At 42.9% G+C, this 14,813-nt stretch overlaps 1 protein-coding gene across 4 annotated transcripts in view; it reads right to left on the bottom strand.

Annotated features, from left to right (window-relative positions):
* The window catches only part of LOC118092933 (ankyrin repeat and fibronectin type-III domain-containing protein 1), a 381,090-nt gene that overhangs the window by 296,027 nt on the left and 70,250 nt on the right, over window positions 1-14,813 (bottom strand). For all 4 annotated transcript variants that reach the window (XM_035131610.2, XM_035131606.2, XM_035131611.2 and 1 more), the window contains 2 exons: window positions 6,045-6,238; window positions 4,311-4,540 (listed from right to left, as the gene is read on the bottom strand). In XM_035131610.2, coding sequence (XP_034987501.1) covers window positions 4,311-4,540; window positions 6,045-6,238 — 424 coding nt within the window. The remainder of the gene's footprint in view (window positions 1-4,310; window positions 4,541-6,044; window positions 6,239-14,813) is intronic.

Below are 14,813 nucleotides of genomic sequence, written 5' to 3'. Positions count from 1 at the left end.
TTTGCAGACTCCCCGGCCATCAGGGCTCTTATATGGCTTTTGGGCAAGATGTTAAATCCTCCTCTCATAAGTCACTCACTCCCGCTTGGGTTTCCAGGAGCTGGCAGTTTCTCAGTCTCCAGGTGTAAAAAATGACTTTTTCAGAGCATCAGAGATTAATCCCCTATTCACTCTTTTCTCCAGAGTGAATTCAATAGCCAAGATTTATGCCTTGGCCACCATCAATTACCATGTAATTATCTCCATTGGCAGCCTGCTGACAGAAGGCATTCAGTCCATCATGTTCTTCTCCCACAAGTCCAAAAGCAGCCCTACTAGATCAGGGCAAACATCTATTAAGTTTGGAATCCTGTTCTCACAGTGGCAAACCAGATGCCTATAGGAAGCCAAAGTAATACAAATGCGTTCTCCCCACTTGCAATACCCACCAACTAGCATTGTCCTGTGTCCAACAGTAGAGACAGAACATAGCCTTCTTCTCCATGAATTTGCTTAATACTCTTTTTAAAGCCACTTAGGTTGGTGACCATCTTACATGCTGAAAAGAGTGAATCAATAGCAAGAAAGGCTCTGGCAGAGGCCTTCCCATTTTTGCATCTCAGTAGAGCGTTAACATGTTGTTTTTGTTTAGTCGTTTAGTCGTGTCCGACTCTTCGTGACCCCATGGACCAGAGGACGCCAGGCACTCCTGTCTTCCACTGCCTCCCGCAGTTTGGTCAGACTCATGTTGGTGGCTTCGAGAACACTGTCCAACCATCTCGTCCTCTGTCGTCCCCTTCTCCTAGTGCCCTCAATCTTTCCCAACATCTGGGTCTTTTCCAGGGAGTCTTCTCTTCTCATGAGGTGGCCAAAGTATTGGTGCCTCAGCTTCACGATCTGTCCTTCCAGTGAGCACTCAGGGCTGATTTCCTTCAGAATGGATAGGTTTGATCTTCTTGCTGTCCATGGGACATGTACAAGCCACAAAAAGGTAAATGGGAGTGATCAACTAAGGTAGTCAAAAAATAATTCAGCAAATCTGTTACTCTTCTTCTCACATGGAGAAATGGAGTTATATAACTCTTTGCCTTTGTTTTCTTCATGTGAGAGCAAGCATGTTAATTTTCACAACTCCTCAACCCTTGCTTTAAGTATGTCAACTGTTCATTTTTAATTGCCCTAAACCTGCTGCATTGTGAGGCAATGAATCTTGTAGCTTTACAAAATAGACACCAATTAACCATTAGGGTTCGGGGGGGGGGGGGGGACCAAGCATGCTGATAGTGTCATTAAATAGTTCAGTCACTAGGTGGCACTAGAGTTTATCTCTGGAGTCAGGATGCTCTCATTGTGAGAGAAATAAAATATAATAAAATAATTATTATTACTAGTTTAATGTGATGTGTCCTCTAGGCATCCCATGGCAATAAAAGCATAATAATAGAATCATGAATACGGAAGAACCATCTATCTACTTACCAATCAAGATTACAGGGTGCCACTGTCAGAAGGATGGTGCACCGTACATCACTATCAGTATTAACAAATATCTCTGTAAGCCTGAGAGACAGTGGAAGGAGGAAAACCTTCCTTTCTCCAGAAGGAAATAAGCAGGAAAGTGGGAAGAGGGAGATCAGTATCTGTACTGCTTTCTGGAAGCTTAGAATTGAAATTCCTAAAGGGATCTCTCTGCCAGTTTTCCTAGTAACACACTCAGGAGCTCTTTCTATTTGTTGTAAGCCAAGATGGTGGGGAGTTGAACAAATCATAGAAACTGTAAAGAGAAATGTGCCTGTATCCCAGGTACCAAAGCATGCCTATGCAGTTTACCATCTGCACACCTGAGCTGTATCCTTTTGTTTGCTCCTGTGGCAATATTACTAAGCCATTATTGCTGTCACTACAGACTATGCTTTCAATTTATTTTTTGGTAAGGTGCTTTGAAAGCTGAAAAAGGCTTAAATGATCTCAGGTTTAGCCTTTTCACGTTTAGCCTCATCTTTTCATTTCCTAAAACTCTGGGCTATCTACAAAGCCAGAGATATAACATCTTAGAACCACAGGACAATAAAGTACTATGAGACCATGTGATCAAAGGTTTTGCTTGCAAAAGTGAAGCATTTATCCACCTTCACCACACCACAATTTCCCATCAACTAATCTACACTGACTAAACCACAGCATGCCAGAGGCACAAAGAACAAGTGCACTGCAGGTGTACAAATACATCCAGATAACTCACTGAAGCAAACTAGATCACATATTTTAAGTGGGAAAAGGAAAAAAGCCACCGGAAAATCTAAGCAAAATGAAAATGCCTTCCCAACCTCTAGTGTACGTTAAAACAACAAAAGAAACTGGCAGTTGGCTTCTTACCCCAAAGCAAAACTGACTCACTCTAATCATCAGAAATCCTTTTGCTGCTTTCTGCTTCTCACCACAAATGATGGTATCAAATATGGCTGCTTTCATTCAACTGTGGGTTTTTTCACTTGCAATTTGAAGAACAAGGATCTTAAATCAGAATCCATCAAATTGTCACAGCAGAGTCCTGTATTTTATATCAGAATAATCCATGACTAGCATTGTCATTGCGGAAAAATGAAACCAAGACTTTTAGAGACCCACCAAAGTACCCAAAAAAGAGTAGTCAGACCCAAGCAAAATGGAAATTGCAGCAGCAGCAGAGTTATGTACCAGGCAGAAAAACAATATCTAATATCAAATAGAATGGGGGTAAAGACACCGACACCGGCAACACATTGTGGAAAAGCAGGCATATAGTTTTGTCACTACTGCCTTTCTCCTTGCCCTCTAAAGACACAGGTTTGTAACAACTGCTCCTCGTTTCTTCTCATTGTTTCTGATTATTTTCATGTACTTGCATACAAAATGGAAAGTCTATCTAAGGTAGCATTGTCTGTCAGTGGATCCCTTCATTAAACTTGATCCCTTCATTACAATCCTGAAACTGGTAATGAGGTAAGGAAATGGGCATATCACTCTTCAGATCAGGTGTCTCTCAGAAAGTGATAAATGAGCCCATTAAATTTTAATAACATCCTACTTTACACACTGTGTTCCATCTGTTATTTCTGCTCCAGTGCTATCTCCTATTAGACTCAAAATAATACATTTGAAAAAAATGTTTACAGCTTTCTTCCAAAGTAACCCGGCAAATCAGTAGTTTTGCTGCTATGAGCAAGCTATTTTGGTCTTTACAACCCCTACTTGCTGGAGATAGCCCGCTTAAATTTTTAGCCTGTCTATCCTAGGGAATAAGGACTACTTTTAAAGGAGACAGGTGAACCTTCCCTTACTCACTTCTACAGAAGTGAAGTCCTGGAAAGCAACATGGAGTGGGCTTTTTGGAATTAAACTGGCAAACTGAAAAAAAAACATATGAAATATTTTCCCCTTTCAAGTAAGTGAAAATCCTTTAAACATTTTGTTTATGTAAGACAATCTACAATGTTAGGGAATCAAAATTCTAAAATGTGCACCACCAACAATTCTTCATTGTTTTTGAATTGCTTTCTTTCTTCTGGTGACCTTGAGTCTATAGTTTTTAGATACTAGAAACAAGTATCCCACTTCTGCTGTCCTTTTGACAGGCACCTCTCTTGTGCCTGGCTTTTTCATCTGTTCTCCTAAATTTATGTGACATAAATTCTGCTACAGATTGGGAAACAAGAAGCTTATTGACCTCCATTATTAATTACCCTTCAACACACAGACTGTGGGGCTACAATTTCAAACTCACCTCTTCATAAAACCAGATACATTAGTGATACAACTTTGAGTTACAAACCACAACTCAGTCTTCCCATGCTGAAAGGAAAGTTAGATGAGTGCATATATGCACAATATGTGCACACATTTACCCAACACAAGCAGGGCATATTTCGGATGTTGTTGTTGTTTAGTCGTGTCCGACTCTTCGTGAAATATACTCTTTGGTATATTTCGGATACCAAAGTTATATGCTTTAACAATGTAGATGGTAGGGAGCTACATGAAGATATTGAATATCAGATCAATAAGTAAGATTCAATACTTCTGAATAGGCCAGTGCGGGGGGGGGGGGGACGGGACAGCCAGGTACACTCATCCTGGGCCACGGAGGGCAATGCTTGGAGTTTATAACTTTATTCTAACAAAACTCCCATCCCAGGCCTCGGACAAACTCTGTACAGGCCTGTTTCTGATATACTGCACCATCAGTTTCAGCAGAGTATGCAAGCTGTTTGCAAGAATAACTAACAGTGGTGCAAATTTTGAAAATGCATGGACTGCAAGCCTTTCAATAAAATAAGCTATTTGGTACTCACAAATTGTCTTCGAAGTTTAGTTTTGACCCGCTCTGTCTTGGTTTCTGTGGGGTGGATAGAATAGCTGAGGGCACTTAAGTGGTTGTCCACTGAAAGGCTCTTCCTCATGTAGAAGGACCGAGTTCTCAAGGATCTGAAAGGTGCCTCGTCCATGGCAGTGCACAGCCTTGGCTGAAGGGCAGGATCCCTCACAGATTCAGCACAATCATCTTCCAGCTGCCATGCTTCTCCTGGGACAGGGGAGTAAGAGAAAGAAAAGGACCCACAGCCATCAAATAAGGAGCCAAAATTAACACTTTTGCTACAAGATTTCCACTTCTTGTCAACATTTTCCTCTGAAGTATAAAAACCATGTTTCCATTAATTTAAGCAACTGTGTTTCCTTCCTGGAGTGAAGATTGCCAGCATGAACAGCATGTTTTTCTCGTTCTTTATTAAGTGTGTACTGCCTAGGTGTACTGCCTAGATAAATATTATTGGTGTGTGTACTCACACAGGCAATGTAAACCTTTGCCAGTAGCTGTAAGAAGAGGATGCAAGCAGTAACCTATCTTTTTGCTAGCATGAAAAGAGGTCAAAATGAGGATGCAGAGTTAAGTGAACATTCTATGGACAAAAAAAAAACCAGTTTGAGAAAGAAGAACATCATGCATACAAAAGGCAATAAATATTTTTATGAGAAAAGACTCAAAAAAGGTCCATTGAAAATTGAAACCTCTTAGCACAGTACACGCTGCACAAATATAAGGAGCTGGTGTTCTATCTAGTCTACAGCAGTTAAACTACCAGAAGCTCTCTAGGGCAGGCATCCCCAAACTTCAGCCCTCCAAATGTTTTGGACTACAATTCCCATCTTCCCTGACCACTGGTCCTGTTAGCTAGGGATAATGGGAGTTGTAGGCCAAAACATCTGGAGGGCCGAAGTTTGGGGATGCCTGCTCTAGGGTCTCAGGCAGAGAAGTTTCCCACAGCTGCTACCAATGATAGCTGCTTTGCCTACAGCTGTTAAAATACAGAAAATAAAGCAGCAGAGGCCCTGATCCAACCTCTCTGGTGACTGGCACAATTATCACACCAGGAGAAGACAGGCACTGTGAGGGCCCTCCCCTGCCATCAGAGGGGTGCCGCTGGCCTAAGACAGTTGGATGGCGCCTTGTGCTCCTCCTTCCTGCAACTCCTGTAGTCAAGCTGGTGCCAAATGTATTGCTCTGCTTTCATTTGGACCACATCAGCAAGACCAAGAGGGTGGTCTTGTTGTCTGAGCAGTCTAGGACCTTCATACACACTGCTCAGGCTTACGCCCCAGAGAGGTTACTTTGATGCTGCTAACAGCAAAAACAACACGGGAGGCAGCAGTTCCAAGCTATAAGTCTCTGCAGCCACAGCAAGCACTGTGATTTTCCAGTGGTTTGACTTTGCCCTCGGAGGTACACTGCACTGTCTGTTGAGACACATGGGGCAAGCAACAACTCTGACACACAGAGAAAAAAGAAACTGAAAATGAAGGGGAGATGTGTCTGTGTGCGTGTGTAATATATTAAAGTGGAAGGTAGTTTTTAACTGGAAAATGTTTAGAACCATGTTTCTTAATGATTTAAGGAGTCTCCTGAAAAGGCGGCTACAAAAGAGCTGTTCTGACGCTTTTCTCACACCTTTGGCAGAACATAAATTGAATTAATAATAAAAACAAGGTACAGTAAGTATACAGGATTACTTACATTTCTTGAAACTTACCTGTAGAGGGCACTGTACACCCTTTTTGACACTCAGGAGCAGAGTGATTTCTGTAATGCTTCTGTTCTGGCATATCTTTCTTGTACAATTTTGAATCCAGAAGTGGAACCCGGTTTATGATTGGGGACTGAGGAATGCTGGGAAGAGTTCTTGACTTTCCTAGTACAGGTCTCTGGGGCTTTCTGTCTAATGACCTTTAAAAGGAGAAAAGAACAAGATTGCAATCAGGTGTGCCTATGATCACATTTTTTATTCCTACTAGTGAAGCAGCAGATTTTTGAAATTAGGTGAGTTCAGAACACAAGACCCACCTTGAGTTGAAAATAGTTTTTACTCCCTATTCCAAAAAACCCTTTGAATTTAGCTATGTTCATCATGAGCAGACCCCAATACCATCTCCAGAACTTACAGTCAAGAAATAGTAACAAGATGAAGGGGCAAGGGGGGCACCTACTCCTTTACACTTTCATTACACCGAAAAGCTTTACCAAAGCTATTGGCACAAAAATGACAGGGTTTCAGGGCCTTTAGTAAGGATACTGGACCACTCAGAACTATAGTACAAATCCAATAAATCTCATGCTAATGAAAATACAAAGATAAGCCTTCCATTTCACCCCACCATGTCACTGCTTCTGGAAGGTAAGTCAGGGAGATTCCAAAAGGGGGACGCAAGCTGGCTGCAAAGATCTTTACTAAGCCTTTTTTACAGACATTCCCAGACGATCAGGTGCATTTTATAGTTGTTGTTTTACTCCTTTCAAATCAAAATGTGGATTCCAGCTTAACTTCAGGAAGAAATTTCTGACAGCTAATTGCTGGTGGATGGCCGCCTGTATGTATGAGATTTCTGCACTGCAGGGAGTTGGACTAGATGACGCTTGGAGTACCTTCCAACTCTACAATTCTATGCTTCCAAGATTCTAGGGTGGCTAAATATTATGCTGCTGTTTCTTCCATATCAGTCTCTACAGCCACAACAGGCACTATAACTCTCCAATGGTTTGACTTAACCCCAAAGACACGCAGAGACCCAAAAAGCCAATCCTTAGTGACTGACTCACCTCCTTTCACTTGGATTGGCTCCAATCAACAGAAAAGGTGAGAAATCTTATTTTTCCAAGGCCAAAAAACTCTCCTTTCATGCTGATTGGGCTTCCAGGATACTGGAAGCAGGGACTCTGCTGCAGAAAAAACAATGGATCTTTCACCCCCTGCAACCCTGGACCAGTACACCGCTGCTTACAGATAACCATCACTGGAGTCAGAGAAAAGAACTCACACTTCTGGGGAACTGATGTTTTGATCTGCTCAGCTGCAGGCAATGATTTATTAAGGATGAAGTAAAGAACAAGGGATACATGAAGAAGCATGGAGCCCAGTCTCAATTATTATTTCAAAAAGAATTTTGGCCTATTTTGCTTTCCAATTCTGACAGTGGAATATATTCTCTGGGGATTTGCAGATCTGTGCTTGCTTTCTTTCTTTATCTATCACTCTCACCAAACTAGATGATATTTAGAAACACATGAAACATCTCCATTAAGGAAAAAAAAGTAAAGAGCAGCATCAGATGCTACAATCAAGCGAGGCACAGCAGAGGGAGGGACTGGGCTAGATGGGCAAATATTGTGATTTTTAATTCCTTGTAGAAGGCAAAAGAGTCACCCGGCATCTGCAAATCCCTCCCAAAATCATACCTACCACACAGCCTTGCTGCAGGTGGTGACATTCCACTAGCAAAGGCCCTCAAGGAGAGTACATGAAGATTGCACAAAGGTCCGTTATAATCAACTGCACCAAAGCCTACAAATAACTGTTGTTTTGCTTTTTCAGCTGTGGAACTCATAAGCAATGTTTGACAAGGATTTTAAAAATTCTTCCACCTAAAGTTATTAACTAGTCCTTATCAATGCCTACCTGCTGAGCAAACCATGAGGGTATGGAAGATTGTATTGCTACTAAATTTTGCCCAGATGTATTTACTGCTTGGGAATCAAAGCTTGCCAATATTAAAAGAATGGCCACAATATACAAACATTTTGAGTTGGATAATTATTTTAAGTTCCAAATACAGTATACAGGATGGATAAGGTGTTTGCATTGGGCAAACCACTTGTGCCCTAGATCCTTGCCCCTCTTGACTGATAAAAACTAGCAGGGACGGGATAACTGACTGGGCTGCAGAGATGATTAAAGCCTCCTTCTGATAAGGGGTAGTGCCTGCCTGCTTAAAGGAGGCAGTGGTAAAACCACTCCTCAAGAAACCCTCCTTGGATTTGGAAAATCTAAGTAAGGACCAACCAGCTACTAATCTCTCCTTCTGGAGCAAGGCTCTTCAGCAGGTGGTTGTGGACCAGATCTTTTAGATCCGTTTCAATCGGAGATTTGGCCCAGTTTAGGCACAGAATATGCTTTGGTCACCCTATATGATGACTTCTGTTGGAAGAGAGACAGTGGAAATGTGTCCCTTATTGACCTCTCAGCAGCTTTCGGTACCATTGACCATGGTATCCTACTGGAGCAGCTGTCCAAGTTGGGAATGGGTGGCACCACTTTGCGGTGGTTCCAGACCTACTTGGATGGATGTTTCCAGAGGGTGTTGCTTGGGGAGTATTCTTCAGCCCCATGGTGCCTTTAATGTAAGGTTCCTCAGGATGTGATTTTATCCCCTATGCTGTTTATCATCAACCCCTTAGTGGGGTTATCTGGATGTTTGGAGTATGCTGTCACACATAGCTGATATGCTGATGTCATACAGTGCTACTCCTTTAAATCTGCAGGTGAGGCAGTGAATGCACTGAACCATTTTCTTGCCTTGGTAATGGACTGGATTAGAGCCAACAAACTGAAGCTCAATCCGGGTAAGTCTGAGGCACTGTTGGTGGGTGGTTCCCTAGACCAGATGGATGGGAGGTGGTCTGTTCTTGATGATGTTACACTGCCTCTGAAGGAGCGGGTACCTGGAGATACTTGGGGGGGGTATCTCTAGATACTTGGTGGTACTTCTGGATCCATTGCTGTCATTTGATGCTCAGGTACCTCAGTGGCACAGAATGCCTTCCATCAACTTCGGCTGGTGGCCCAGTGACACCACTATTTGGACAGGGACAGCCTAACTACTGTTGTCTATGCTCTGGTAACTTCTAGGTTAGATTACTGCAACACATTATACATAGGGCTGCCTCTGAAGATGGTAAGGAAACTAGTGCAGAATTCAGCAGCCAGGTTGCTCACTGGGGCAAGACAGTTTGAGCATATTAATGTAGGGATGAGCAGCCTGCAGCCCTAAATATGCTGCTGGACTACAACAACTTTTTTAGAGGGAGAGCATTTCCTTCAGGACTGCAGTGGGAAGGATAGGCTACAACTCTCACTTCCCCATATAATGCAATTCTGAAAAATATTGCAGCCTCAAGCCTGCTACCGGTATTATTAATTTTCAACTGACGTAGCTGTGTCATGCCTAGTTTGGCCTTGAGCTAATCTGAACATATGCCTGGCTATTCTAAACAACCAGGAAAACCAAAGCCTCCCTGATTTATTTTGGTGACCCACTTAAGACAAGAGCACTCAGGTAAGTGTAAAGAGAGCTGCAGGCTTACTTTTCCACCTTCAGCACAAGCCAGAATTAAGTGCAGGGTGCACCTATAAATGCAGCAGGTGTAGTCAAAGTATAATCCACTGTGGACTTCATGACAAATGTCAAGTAATTCATCCTAAAATTCCATTACGAAGTGTTCCACTGGATATGGGGCTGTTCTAACATTCAGAGTGGCTTATGGTGCAGTTCAGAGTCAGTGTGTCATTAAAATTTGTTGTTGTTTAGTCGTGTCCGAAATATCCACTGGTAAATTACTTTTCTTTAAAATCATCCCCATATCAGAATTCCTGGATGGTTATTTTACATGGCAGTGCTAGTGCTTTCAAATAAGTGATCCATTACAGTATGTGCATTTTGAGATCATGCAGTCATGTAGAAGACTGTACTCCATAGCTTGATGCCTGGCAGACCCCAGTCCTAGATTTTTCTGCGTGGTATTCAACTAAGTTTTAGTCATAGTAGGCCCATAGAAATTACCTAAAATTTCTGTTATCTCTGACCATTGGCCATGCTGGTTGGGACTGATGGGAGCTGAAGTCTAACTAAAATTGGAAGGTCAGCCCCCCCTAAATGCAAAGTGCACTAATTGTACTTCACTGAATCTTTCCATTCAACTACTCTGGAGCAACTTTTTAGATTTATTTAGTTGTCTTATTAAATGAAAACAAGCCATACATTCTAAACTCATCTCTATAGTTTTGGGGTGTGGAAAAGAGAAACACATATCAAGGGTTACTTCTCCTCAAGAACTCCTTCCTCCTTTTCTATTGCACATTATAATAAGTCGATGGATAGTAGTTTTATTGAATTAAACTAACTGGCATTTGCTTGCCTATAACATCCTTTCAGCAATTGTCTAAGACCCAAACAAGAAAGTTTGATTCTTAATAATATTTAAATTGAGACAACTGGAATTCTTTCATCTCTAACACTCATTCAAAAGAGGTCTGAAATTCAGCTTGAAATGAACTGTAGTCTTTTCCCATATAGCTGGAGTTGCATTTTCACCTATTGGACACCTTCACCTCTCGATTCTTGAACTGAGGATCAGCAGCATTAAGCAATGCAGCCAGGTACTAATAAAGCCTGTTTCTTAAAGATCCATCTATTAAGTTAAACTGTGTAACATTTGCTTACCCCCCCCCCCACATGTGATATACTGATGAGATCATGAGATAACTGTAATTACCCAAAAGATAGCTATCTCACAAAGCTGTCGTCATGGCCAGAACTCTCTTCACACAAATGCAATTATGTATACATCAATGGAAGAAAGTTTAGCAGTTGATATTTCTATCTCAATATATTAAGTATGATGATGAACACAAAAGAATAATCAATCCATAATTGGTATTCAAGATCTCTTTTGCTAGCAAAAAAATGCCCCCAAAACACATTGGTTTCTTTTGGAATTTCCCTAGCAAAAGAAGTTAGCAATTCTGACATGACCCAGCCAGAAGCTACATGGCAACATGGAGAAATAACAGTCACAGTGCACAGAAATCATATCCTCCAGCACAATCACATTTCCCTTCCCTGCCCCCCGCTTCGTCATGTCTCATGCTAGCTGCCTGTTTCTAGGAGATAACCTAGCAATACTCTGTGATGACACCGATGCTGGGATGAAGCGACAATGCATCAGGGTGCACAGTTTTACCTCTCAGTCTCCTGTATTGATCACATCTAATCTCGCTTGTAATAAGAGCTTGACTAGAAGGGGGGCTAAGAGGAGGGCAAAACATGGGACTGAGAGGGCTTTCAAAAAAGATGGGGCACGAGGACACAAACCAAGCAGCATACGAAGATGAAGTCACACAAAGCACAGAATTCCCATCCTCTGACAATAGGACAGCCAGTCCAATCCACCTTTTCATCTACAACCTCAGTGGATGCTCCGCGCAATATATTCAAACATGTCCAACAACACAAACACAAATGATATCCCTTTTGGGTGATACTTTAGAATAATAATGTTTGTTTGTTTGCCGTCTACTCTGGGTGGTTCCCAACAAAAAAAATAGTAAAAACACAATACATTATCAAACACTACAGTATCAAATATCAATACAATACAATATCAATACAGTGGTGCCTCTGGTTGCAAACGAGATCCGTTCCGGAGGCCCATTCGCAACATGAAAAGGCCGCATCCTGAAGCACCGCATCTGCACAGGTACGTGACATAATTTGATGCTTCTGCGCATGCACAAAGCATGATTTAGCGCTTCTGCGAATGCTCACGTGCCAAACCTGGAAGTAACCCGTTCCAGGACTTCCAGGTTCGGCGCGTCCATATCCCGAAAGGACACATCCTGAAGCGGACATAACATGAGGTATGACTGTATCACTATCAAACACTAAAAACCTCCCTGAACAGGACTGCCTTTAGATGTCTTTTAAAAATCACAGTTGTTATCTGTTTGACATCTGCTGGGAGGATGTTCCACAAAGCAGATGTGACTACTGAAAAGGCCCTCTGCCTGGTTCCCTGTAGCTTCCTCACCTCTTGCAATGAGGGAACCACCAGAAGGCCCTCGGAGCTGTATCTCAGTGTCCGGGCTAGATGGTGGGGTAGAAGACGCTCCTTCAGGTATACAGGGGTGAAGCTGGTTAGGGCTTTAAAGGTCAGCACCAACACTGAATTAAGCTTGGAATCTTAGGGCTTTGGAAATTGTTGTTGTTGTTATTGTTTAGTCGTTTAGTCATGTCCGACTCTTTGTGACCCCATGGACCAGAGCACAACAGACACTCCTGTCTTCCACTGCCTCACGCCATAGCTGCCAAGTTCTCCCTTTTTTAAAGGGAAATTCCCTTATGCTGAAAAGGGAAAACTTGGCAGCTATGCCTCCCGCAGTTTGGTCAGAGTCATGTTGGTAGCTTTGAGAGTCTTCTTTTCTCATGAGGTGGCCAAAGTATTGGAGCCTCAGCTTCAGGATCTGCCCTTCCAGTGAGCACTCAGGGCTGATTTCCTTAAGAATGGATTGGTTTGATCTTCTTGCAGTCCATGGGACTCTCAAAATTATTTGCAGATTTACAGATGTTAAAAAATAGTCTTGCTTACTGAGCATGTGTAGTGTATATGTATACACCTACCGTGTTTCTCATATTATAAGTCATGTCTTATATTAATTTTTTCCTGAAAAAAACACAGCATGGCTTATTTTCAAGGGATGTCTTATTTTTTAATTAAGTACCGGGACCGGTATCTGTACAGACCACAGACCTGTTCCCACCGGGTCTTCGCGCGCGGCAGGCAGAGGCTGCAGCCGGGTCCTGGGGCTGCGTGCGCGGCAGGCAAAGGCTGCAGCCGGGTCCTGGGGCTGCACGCGCGGAAGGCAGAAGCTGCAGCCGGGTCCTGGGGCTGCGCGCGCGGAAGGCAGAGGCTGCAGCCGGGTCCTGGGGCTGCGCACGTGGCAGGCAGAGGCTGCAGCCGGGTCCTGGGGCTGCGCGCGCGGCAGGCAGAGGCTGCAGCCGGGTCCTGGGGCTGCGCGCGCTGCGCGCTGAGGCTCCAGCTGGGTCCCGGGTGTCCGCGCGCAAAGGCTACAGCCGGGTTCTGGGGCTGCACGTGCTGCGCGCTGAGGCTCCAGCCGGGTCCCGGGTGTCCGCGCGCAAAGGCTACAGCCGGGTTCTGGGGCTGCACGTGCTGCGCGCTGAGGCTGCAGCCAGGTCTCGGGGGTTAACGCGGCAGCAGCAACCCTTCTTTGCCACAGACCTTCTTCCACCACCCGGTACGGCTTATTTTCGAGGTATGCCTTATATTTTTCCACCTCAGGAAAATCCTGCCATGCCTTATTTTGTAGGGATGCCTTAAAATATGAGAAACACGGTATTTAAACATACATTTGTAAAAAACGACAAATATAGAGGCATTTGCACATATGCTTCTGACAGACCAAAGTTCAAGTCTGCTGCTGGGACACCTGAACAAATTATCTTGGACATCAGTCATTAAAGTTCTATTGTGTCTAGCAATTTTTACAACTAGTTCATGTGCGCTACAGACCTTACACAGAGTTACGATGGTCCATTGTACAAGGCATGGAAGCAAATACTTCCTTCTCTTCTCTGTTGAATATAAATATAAAGCAAACAAAACAGAAAAGAAAGCAAAAAAAACCCACCACTACCAAATTCCTAAAATAAAGCACAAAGCAGAAAACCCAGCAGTTGTTGATGTTCTTTAATGTTTTAACCTGATGCTTAAAAATGAGAAAAGTTGTTGCCACATAAGTACCTCTGGGGAGGTTATTTTACAACTGAGACATCAATACAGAAACAGTCCAACCCCGCCTCCCCCCCACATACACACACTTGGGGTACGCAGGAAATGTTCTCTGAATATCAGAAACAGGCTGGTAATATTAAAACAATCCTTCATATACCATGGTTTGAAACTGCTTTTTAACTTTATAGGTAAAACCCAGCATTTTAAACTGATATTGGAAACAAACTGGAAGCTAAACTGGCAGGTACTGGCATGTATCTTAATATCTTTATACTTATAGCATACATAAGTCAATATTCTAGCAGGCTTCAAAAAAAAAAAGCAACAGGATCTCAAAGTACAACAAAGCTAAACTAATTGTTTGATTTAATGCACTGACAGGTGTAACTGGCATTACTGTTTATCAGGCATTGGCATGCCTAGTGCCATATAATGCACAACAAGGCTCTGCTCTGTGAAGTCTGAAAAGTTTTACTCTACACAGGGCCGGCTCTAGGTATAGTCCCGGTGGCGCGGGGCGCTGCGCATCAAAGCCGCGCAGAAGCCGTGCTGCGAGGGCGCCGGACCGATCTCTGCGCCTCAGTGCCAGGGCGCCCGACCTGCTTGAGACGGCCCTGACTCTACAGCAAGGTAACAGGACTGGAATATTTATTTATTGCCCTGTCAATCCATAAACTATAACAAGAACTGGATGTCCATGCTTCAAATACAGTTTTGAACAATTCAGTCAAAGTAAAATTGAATGAAATGTGTGTTGGTAATAAAGCAAAACTGTGACAAAGTTGCCTATTGCATTTTTAAACTGGCTGCTGTTTGTATATACAGTATTCACACCTATATAAACATACATTAAAAAAAACACATTCTGGACTTCTGTATCCAGGTTTGCTTTATTATTCTGATTAGTTTTCCTAAAACTGGGGAAGTGCTGACACTCTGA

The sequence above is a fragment of the Zootoca vivipara genome, chromosome 14, assembly GCF_963506605.1.
Source record: "Zootoca vivipara chromosome 14, rZooViv1.1, whole genome shotgun sequence".
In the NCBI taxonomy this organism is placed as follows: Eukaryota; Metazoa; Chordata; class Lepidosauria; order Squamata; family Lacertidae; genus Zootoca; species Zootoca vivipara.
The sequence above is the reverse complement of the archived record's forward strand: the minus strand, read 5'-3'. Positions and strand labels throughout refer to the sequence as shown.